General features: G+C 42.7%; 1 protein-coding gene across 2 annotated transcripts; it reads left to right on the forward strand.

Annotated features, from left to right (window-relative positions):
• The first annotated feature begins 1,104 nt into the window (after positions 1-1,104).
• Positions 1,105-6,289, forward strand: tmem275a (transmembrane protein 275a). Of its 2 annotated transcripts, XM_035169365.2 has the most exons (3): positions 1,105-1,293; positions 1,476-1,673; positions 2,920-6,289. In XM_035169365.2, exon 3 carries the CDS (start codon positions 3,034-3,036, stop codon positions 3,652-3,654), a length of 621 nt encoding a protein of 206 aa, XP_035025256.1. In that variant the 5' UTR covers positions 1,105-1,293; positions 1,476-1,673; positions 2,920-3,033; the 3' UTR covers positions 3,655-6,289. The 2 variants fall into 2 exon arrangements, with proteins under 2 accessions (XP_035025256.1, XP_035025257.1); XM_035169366.2 differs by having other exon boundaries at positions 1,105-1,567.
• The last annotated feature ends 4,078 nt before the right edge of the window (positions 6,290-10,367 follow it).

Raw genomic sequence — 10,367 nt, forward strand, 5'->3', positions numbered from 1 at the left:
TGTACTTGACATGAGCAAAACAAATGGGGGGAAACTAATGTGTGTATACACACACACACACACATATACACTAATAGCATACGTCTGTTGCACGCACACAGTGAGCTGCACCCCTGCAGTGAAACATAATGCATTGATATTCAGGAGAGCACAGGCAGGATGGCTGCTGCATGGGGAAGAACGCTGTGCTCCGACAAAAAGAGTGAAGCGCTGTGAGGCTGAATAATGGCGATGGGCCTCAGCAACAGGAGCACGATGAGTCTGCGGTGTCTTGATGATAACAATCAGTTTGATTGTCAGGCCTTAAATCACAATGTCTCAACACAACCCATCTGTGCCTGCATGACGTTAAATACTGGAGGGACACATAATTAATGATTAACTGAACACCAGCCAGCATGGGTTGACGTGATAAGACGCAGATTAATGGGCCTATCCATAATATTTCTAAGAAAATTACCTGAATCAAAGCCAGAGTCAGAACAAGAGGGAATAAGCCATTTTAATATTTCAAGCATCATCATGAACCTATCTCAGCATGCACTTGTCAAGAGGAGCGCAAGAACTTTAAGAGCCTGTTTACTGACATTTAAAGGGTCAGTTCACAAAAATCACAGAAATAAATTGTCCCAGTTGCCCCTGAGCCACACAGAGAGATCGCTCGAAGACTAGAAAAGCGCCATTACATTTAGATAAGCATTACTGGCTCAGGCTAATCGAGACAGAAATTGTAAATATAATGTATCTCAAATCAGAAATTAGAAAATAAATACTAATAAATTAACGGAACCTACTCTTAAAATCTACACAAGTAATATTGAAGTAACCACACACACACACAGGTTTTTCTCTGTATTAGGACTTTGCATTGATTTCCATATATTTTGGAATTCAAACTTAAAGCTAATCTTAATATAACATTAACCACTAACCCTAACCCTAACCCTAACCCTAAAACCAAGCCTTAACCCTCAAACAAGCCTTTGACGTTGTGAGGACCAGCCAAAATGTCCTCACAACGTCAAAATGTCCTCACAATGATGCTATTGAACCAAAATCGGCCCTCATAACATGCGCGTGCACACACACACACACGCACGGCAGGTTGTAGACAGTGGTTACAGGATGGATCAGTGAGGAGGAGGAGGAGGAGGAGGAGGCAGCAGTGTCACATCTGGATGATCTACGTGGCTGATGGAGGATGGAATAAGCGGGACGTGCAGACTCCACTCTCTGGCCGGCGGACAGTCGCTCCTCCCGGGCAGCAGGCTTCATGAGCGGCTCCCCCTCCACGTAGGTCCGCAGCAGGATGATGACCTGTCAGGTGCTGCGTGCTGCGTCTCGCTCCACAGCGGCAGCAGCGGCACAGCCTGGTTATGTCGCGTCTGAGCGGCGTCAACTCCGAAGAAATCACCTGAGTGATCTTCAGCCTCCGCTCGGATTATTGTTGTTTCTTCTTCCACCTTCCCCCGCAGGTCTCCTCGCCGCCTTGTGACTGTCACGTCATGACTTGTGCCCTCGGGAGCGTGAAGCCACGAAAGCGTCAGGATGAAAACCCCTCGTTTTGGTGCGTGCGCGTCCTTTCAACCTCTCCGTAATTACGCGCGGCGATTAGGCCGATCGATCTATTGATTATAGGCGATGAGAAGACCTTCAGTGCACCGACGCACAGGGTAAGATGCTTTAGATTTTTACATGAATGCAACACGTCAGTGCAGAGAGCATCTAAATGGGTTATCATTTGTACCAGGGTCTCAGATTTATACAGTTACAGAAAAATCCTCTTGTACCTCCTCATCCTCTCTCTTCATTTGCACTTGAATGAGCTGCACTGGAAATGCAGACGTGATTGCACATCACAACAATAATAATAGTACAGATAAATAATGATTCCCCAGTGGCCTATAGCTGACATTGAAGCAGCTGCGGTGGTATTGCACATATTTTACAGTAAAATGAGGATTATTTTCTTATTAATACTGAGGCTTAGCTATCATGATTAGATGTGACCATTGATGCTCCACACATGTCTCTAACCTGTTGTTCAATTATTTCCATCTTTACTTTCCCTTTTTATGCTTCCTCTGCCACAGTCACAATGGGCACTCTTTACTTTTCAGGTGTACATGTAAGCACCAGTAAATAATGTCAACATTGAAGCTTTTATATTCAGCAGTGGTTTCATCAGATCACGTGAGAGGTGTCATCGGACCTATAGAGGCCAATGCTAGTGTTTTCTACAACTGAATTAGATAAGATAAGATCATATAAGATAAGATAAGTTAAGATATAGCTCTGTCCCACAATGAGGAAATTCACTTGTTACAGCAGCAGATAGTCAAGACGAGGTAGACTAGTGAGCATGTGAAAGTATAAAATGTAATCAACATAGGCAATGAAATAAAGAAAAAAAAGAGAAACACAGAGTGTGTTTGTATGTACAATATCCTCCATTCAGACATAATATTATGGGTAGAGAAAAGTACTTGAGCAAAGTGCAGTGGCACAGGATGATTGCACAAGGATGAATACTGTGTTTGTGCATTTGTATAATGAGACATGAATGTAAAATAGATGTATGTATGACTGAGTATAAATACAATATGATAGGAATATAAAAATGATGTGTGAATATATATATATAGAGAGATATGATTTCACATTAGTATACAGTATGCTATTATCACATGTAAAAGTCTGATATTTACTGTCACATGTCAGACTCCAACCTCTCCAGATTAAGAGTAACATGGCACAGTGATGAATGTTCAGAGCTCATTGATAGTCACATAAACACTTCACCGCCCACAATGCTCATCAGGTAGTTGTCCACTGATACTGAGAACAACAGCGGTGTGAGTATCTGTTTGCATCTAATAAAAGAAACGGCTCTAATTTATCATGTGCTGTCATTTACAGACAAAGATTAGGACTTCATTTAGACGTCGCCATGGGGAAGAGTTCGGACTGAAACCCTGGGAGATAGAGTAACGCCAAGGAAGAGTGAGAGAAAGAGCGAGCAGGGGAGAAATCATGGTCATCACCGATAGAACCAACGGCACCCCTGTACCTAAAAAGGAGTCCCAGAAGAAGAAGAGGAGGAAGTCTCGCCCTCATGGCCTTCCCTCTCCGGCACTCTGCTGTGCCTGTGGCCTATGCATCATGCTGGCTGGACTCAACATCACTCTGGTGGGAGCGTTTGCCTTCAGCACACTGGTGCCTTCTGCCAATCCCCCGATCATCATCGGACCTATCCTACTGCTGGTGGCCTTCTCCTTTTTCGGGGCCTGTTGCGTCTGCAGCCGCCTCCCACCTCCCCACAGCTCGCGGAGGTCAAAGGTGGGAGGCAGAGGCACGGGAATGATGGGACACGGCGGGCTGACTGGCGGGGCAGCATTTGAAATTGAGACCAGCGAGCACACGCTGCAGGACACTACAGCTGTGCAGCTCAGCCCCGAATCATCCCCTGGGTCATCCCGGGCGTCCAGCCCAGAGAGGGAGGCTCCCGATGCAGCCCCACCAAGCTTCTGCAAGGTCTTCACCATGGAGACCAACGGACCTTCTTCTAATTCCGCCACTGCAGTCTACTCGGCCTCCACAGTGCCAGGAGGGGAGGTGAGGCTCAACCTGCCGCGTGAAGAAGTGGTCCCCTAGCAGAGAAGACACTGTTCCAAGGCCAGAGTGCTGGCAGTGTAAATATCCTTCTGGGTCGAGGGCTCGCTGAGTGAGATTGTGTCCTCTAGTTTACGTCGTGCCATATTTCTGATTGTGACAACTTCTTAAAAGTATGCTTTTGATTTCTCTTGCTGTGCAGCCCACTGGTGATTAGCATGCAACGTTGATTAACACCCAAGTATTTGTGGAACAGAGGTTTTGGAATTTAAATTCCTACCTCTCCTGTGCTGTTTTCCTCCAAGTCTTTGTTTCTGTTTTTTAACGTGGGGCATTATGAACAGTTGTGTCTGAAACAATACTTCTACTAGTGGAAACCTCAAGTGTCAGCTGTGATTTCGAGAGGCTCTCCTGAAAAAAAAAATGTGATTGTGAATTTGGTCTGAAACTTTAATGATTTTATGTGAAAGGTCGGTAGTGAAAGCCGTAGAGTTGAACTGTGCAGGTATGTGATGACATTTGACATTTTGATATGCCATTCTCAGAGCTGAGCTTGTTTTGAGGGCATACAATATTGCATCTCACAGGGGTCCCAAGGCAATATAGTCCCACCTCCTGGTAAATTGTAGGCATTTACAGTTTTTTTCCCCAGTGAGTGATTATACAACACAACCAACACATTTTGAAATGGACAATAGTGCATATAGTGTTTTTACATGTAAGTGTGTGCAATGTTGGCTTGTGGACGCATCATTCTTGTAGTTTGACAAACAAGAACACTGTGATTATAATGTTTCTCACCAAAATCTCTGCAGACTCTGATTTCACATTTTTATTGACGGTAACTGTAACTTAAATCTCAGTTTCAAGGTAAGGCTGGGCGATATGGCCAATTTTTTTAATAAAATAATCAAGATTAAATTGTTCACATCAATCGATATCGATATCGATAACTATCACGATAAATCTCACATTATTATTTATTTTCAATCTAAAGACAGATTTTTTGCCCCTGTGAGAATGTTGTGGTTTTAAACTCGAACATAGCTGATGTAGATCAACAGACCTCAACAGAGGTTTTCCAAAAGTCAAAATCCCATTCATTTTCTGAAAAGAGAATTTCATTATCAGCCATAATATTTTACCTATCCAAGGTAGACATACCACAAGCAAGGAGATTGTGAAACAATGGTAGATGCTCCTGTAGAAGCCACAAGTCTGTGTGATATGAAGTATGATGTAAGAAAAACTGGTTTTATTTGCGAAGAACTACAAGGCAACCCGCAATCCTTGGGTATAATAGTGATGTCTGTAATTGGTGGATCCCACTGTTACCATGGAAATGCTTATCACAACTGCAAAAATGTTGTCGGCTATGATTGGATGGTTCTGCGTGACATTATGTTTGCCACAGAGTAACCATGATTTTGGTTTATGGGACGTGTAGTGTTTTTTACCCTTAAAAATAATTATGTACACAGTCTTGTACCTTTGCCTTTTCCCCCTTTTACAAGATAATCTTTTCCTCTAAATTAAATGTTTTATGGTCACGATTTACATTCATCTCCAGGATTAAGCTCTTTTAACAAGAATTTTCTGTTTTTGTTTTGTTATAATGCTATTGAGGAAAATTCAACTGATATTGTTTGATATCATCATAAGTTTTTCAGTGATTTCGATACAGTGTAATGCAGTTTGGATCTTGAGCCATGTGGAACAGAGACTTACGTAATGTGTCATGTGGATGACATAATTATTAAGAAAGTGAATTTACAGTGTGATTGTCCACAAAAAGATCATAATGTGACATTGTAACCCAAATTAGAAGATGTTAATTTTCATTTTCCCATGTGTAACATTTACTTCCACTGGACCTAGTATACACAGCATCTATGGTAAAGCCAAGAGCGAGTTTGAATATTCAGCTTGCATAAAAAGTATTTGTTCCCCATCACTGTGATGTCTTTGTCAGTTATAAACCTGACTGATATAAAAAAAAAAAGACATTCAAACCCTGATTTCCTTTGAAAGGAAAGTTGCCTTAGACTGACACATCAGGATCAAACTAATGAGGGCTAAATAAAAATGCACAATAGCAGTTTTCTTCAGAAAAGCCTTTATTTGGCTCTGGATTTCTATTCCATGTTGTGTGGAAAAGCCTCAGCAGCTTGTTTTTGTGGATGTAATAAATGCATGCAAATGGCTCCTAGGTGTTCCAACTCAGAAATATCTAGTTGGACATACAGCCACTGACCTGAGCATAAAATGTTATCCTCCATTTTCTGTGACAAGAGAGACGAGCCGTTTCTCTGTCAAAGCCAAACCAGAGGGCTGAGCTTAATATTTGCATGTTCAGAGAACTGAATTATGGAAATCGCAAACATCCTGTTGTGAACTATTTGTGTTTTATGTGTGTTGAAGCTTGTGTAGCACTTGATACAAACATTTGAAAATTTAAAGGATAGAGTATTTTTGTGAAGACTATCATTTTTCTTGATTTTAAAGTATCCGATCCAAATGTGAATCCTTCAAAATATCTATATATAAATAAATAAAGAAGCTCTTTCAGTACAACATGAACCTTTCTCATTATGTATGTGTGGCATGACACCATGTACTTGCTACATTGCATTTTGTGTCACCATGAAGTGAAATGAATAAAAAATGTCTGACTGGGTTTGCAGCATATTATAATATCAAGCAGGTTCAGTGGGATCTTGTAGGGTTTTCCTGGGGTATAATAGTCTTTAAATCAATTTCTTTGGTCTATGAAGCAGTTTGTAGGAAAATGACATAGCAAATGATATCCCACATGTCAGAGAGATGACGGATAAACAATTGTTCACTTTATATTTGAGTCTAATATCCTTTAATGCCATACCAGTGTGGACACATGTTGAAAAACTCCTTCAACCCCACATAATGATGCAAATAATGTAATTTCAAATGATCTAAAACACTAAAGAAGCTAAATTAAATTCAACTTGACTTGTATTGAGCCAAATCACAACATACAGTATCTCAAGGCTGTTTATATAGTGAGGTTGCGACCAAACAATATCATAGAAAAACCCAAAAGTTCCCTTGAGAACCAAACTCAGTGCAGGCCGACATCTGCCTTGACTGGTTGGGATGAGCTGAGAAAAACGGGGGAGAGACGAGAGATGGAACTAGCAACAGTTTTACAGTCACAGTCAGTCGCTCTCCAGTTAAAATGTATGCTGAGCTGTTTTTAAAGGCCGGTGTGAAGAACAGAAAATGTTGTCCCATCTTATCAAGATGGCCTTGAGTGAGGAACGAGCTCCATCTGGCTCTGTGCTCTGGTTCTACTTAAGTTTAAAGCTGCTGCCACTGGAGGGCCCTAGAGCCTCATGTATGACCTTAAAATAAAGTTACATAAAGTGTCATTTCACATCAAACCAGTAGATGTCAGTCGATCATAACAACTTCTCTCTTGGCTATTTTTCAGCCTGTCAGAGAACCAATGATGTAGTAGATCATACTCAAGTGCCTCTGATGACATTGCAACTGCATAGAAAAGTATCGGCGTGAATTAGAACCATATTTGGCGTTGTCGGCTCCTGTCACAAAGCTTTATCTTGAGAAGTCTGCAGGATAGAAGTGTTAATAGCCTACATCTGAGAGATTTCTTATCACCGGGTGAAAACATGACACTCGGTTGTGTTTGGCAATCTCAGCTCATAGTGCTAATTGCATCCATGTTATGAGAACATCGTTCTCTGTGCACAGTGCTCATGAAGCTCCCCCTTGTGTGTCCGCTGTGCTCGTGAAATGATGAAGGCACAGATCCGGGGTGTCCTACTTTCTGAGACAGCTCACAGATGACAAAATGGACTCAGGAACATCGCTTTTCTATTGGAGAGGCAACAAAAACGGTTTAATTCTTCATAAAAGATTAAGTTTGGTATCACACTATGAGTTTTACATCCACCTAGTCTTGGTTGAGGGTATACAAAAAAGAGTGGCTACAAGAATTTACATTAATTGATTTATTTGCGAACCCCGTTCACTTTGGTATTATTATATAAAAACACAACAAGATTGTGTCTGACCTGTTCCCTGATGGATTTTTACACATGTTTACAGTAATCAAGGTTTAAAAAAAAAAAACATCAGTAAGAGTCTGAGGCAGCAGATGGTGGGTTGTCATTGTTGCTGGATAAGGATAAGAGAAGAGACTCAGCCAAGACACTGACGCTGTCATATATCAGCAGCATATAATGGGATTTTCTGTGATCAAGCCTGTACCAGAACAGTTAGTATTGTGGGGAAACAACACAAAAACATACTGCAACTGCTTCCAGGTCCATGATACATTTCCCATGGGACTGCAGTCAAACATGCCAACTTCCTGTCTCTTCTGCCTGTTGGCCTTGTGTGAAGAGGCTCATAAAACACATTAAACGTTTCGCCAGCTGGAGGCTGCGATATTTACTGCCTGACGGAGGTGAGCAGGTTCGTAGGTAAGCTGCAACCCAAGGAGAATATTTCCATGTTTATGCTCTTCGGTGAGCAAAGGTAAAACGAGACGTGTCATAGTTTACCGCTGCAATTCCGCTTACTAAATGGGAATCAAGCTCTGGACCTTTGAACCTGCGTCTCTCTGTGTGTCCTAAAGCAGCTTTAAAATCAATTTTTATGAGCACTGTAAGTTCCTCATGGCCTTTCCGTTACCTTTTGAGCAAATTTGTCTCATAGGGCTTAGGTTGCGACATCCTCTGTCCTTGACACTCACGTACACTGGGAATGCACATGCTGTTTAAGGCTGCCTGAAACAGGAATTGTATATTGTATATTACTTGTTTTCTACTAAGTCGTTGTATTGTTGTAGAATGCAGAATTTTACTGCACAACAGCTGTTAACACAAACAGCGTCAGCAACAATTATAATGGGTTATCCACGTTGCGTTCTATAGGTAGCCAAGGTTAATGGAAGTTGATTTCTTCCGGAAGGGGGTCATGTGATAGGAGGCTGAAGAATCAACGTCATTGTTTCCTCGCATCTCCGTTTCTGCATGTCCACACTAAAACGCAGCCCCAGTTTTCAAACTAAAACGGGGCCGACAGCATTTAGTTGGTAGCCTGGACGTCAGGTGTATCTGTGGAGTATCTGCACATGGATGTGGCCTGAATCCAAATTCTTGGTGATGTGACTGTTTCATACCAGATGGTGAGTAATGATAAATGCTTTCAGCAACACTGTCTCATCCTTTGACCTGGTTTGGTTGTTTTTTCCCCCGACACCAATCAAATCTACCCTGTGACTGCAGAATGTTGTGCAGCAAACAACAAGAAAACCACTCAAAGAGGCTCAGACACACTGTAAACAAGCGGCGGCAAACGCTGACACTCTTTCATAAAATCTGTTGGCATGTTGCATCCATATTGATGAATTGCAGGAACACTTATATATACACACCAGTATCAGCAGTCTACCCTTCACAGCATCACTGTGTGTTACAAAGCCACTGACAAGGCAGTCGATATGTCAAATATTATCAGAGTACAGTCTCTTTCTGTTGACATCTTCGAGCAGATTGTCATTTTGCACTCTCTCACGTCGTTCGCACAGATTACCAGGCTGCAGCACCCACTGAGACTGATTGTTGCTGATGCTGAGATGTGCTGTGATCAACTGGAATGGTCTGGAAATTTTCAGGCGCAACGTGCACAGCTAACCATCGAATGCAGTGTGCAGCAATGTCAAGATGCCGCACACACACCTGCAGCTATGCACACAAACACACACATGCAACCATTCCATCCGCTCCAAACCGGTGCATGGCGGATCTTGACGCTGGGCTCATGTGCTCCTGGGTTGGATGTGCTTGTGTGTGAGAACGCTCTCAGTTGAATGAGTCGGCAGAGGAGGAGGGGGATGGAGGGTATAATCAAGCTGAAAAGATTAGGGGAAGACGAGCTGCTGAGGATCTATGAGAGCGGGCACTGGTTATATAACCCTAACCCACTTCCCTCCGCTCACAAAGACAGACTGGGAGGGAGGGGAAGGAGGAGGATTTACTGAACTGGGGTGGATCCTTGTGTTTAGACTGAAATGAACGAGGCCATTGGTTATCTGGGTGCACTGATGGTCCAGATAACAATAGGAGTCAGATTCTCATTCAAACACCGTTTCTCCAGGTTAACAAGAAGGTTGCAGATGGTTTTGTCAGAGTAAAAGCACTGACATATTTAGCGCAGGAGAACAAGCTCGAGATTTGCTTGTTTCTGATCACCTCTGGTTGTTGCACCACAGTGAGAATTCTTCAGTCCCCGATCTGAAAGCCCTGCAAGTGAAGAGTTTGCACAAGATTGGCCTCTGAGTACCTTTGAACACACGATTTTCTCATTATCAGGAAACATATCAAAGTTGGCTTCGTCCAAAGTGTTGATGGCGGTGTTTTGGTTCTCCATGTGCCATGCATGGGTGGGACCTGTGATCGCCGAGTTTGTTTCTGTGACAGCAGCAGTTCTGAGGGTGACACAGAGAAGAAAGCTCCTCACTGATCAGGGGTGAAGATACATCGGATTTCATCGAGGGTCCTGGCTGCAATTCCACAGCGCTCTGCATACCAATGAGCGCCGACAATGGGAGCCTCGCCATTCTTAACTCCTCCATTCACCAACAGTAAATGGCAGTTTATTCAAGTGGCCGGAGCTGTTGCATAACCTTGCCTTTCACAAGTCCATATGTGGGCCCATGTGAGGAGGAAACATACACAGTTGTGCACGGA

The sequence above is a fragment of the Hippoglossus stenolepis genome, chromosome 11 (assembly GCF_022539355.2).
Source record: "Hippoglossus stenolepis isolate QCI-W04-F060 chromosome 11, HSTE1.2, whole genome shotgun sequence".
Lineage (NCBI taxonomy): Eukaryota > Metazoa > Chordata > Actinopteri > Pleuronectiformes > Pleuronectidae > Hippoglossus > Hippoglossus stenolepis.

Bases quoted from the DNA above. Each gene is read 5' to 3' on its own strand.
- tmem275a (XM_035169366.2), top strand. From the start codon at position 3,034: ATGGTCATCACCGATAGAACCAACGGCACCCCTGTACCTAAAAAGGAG.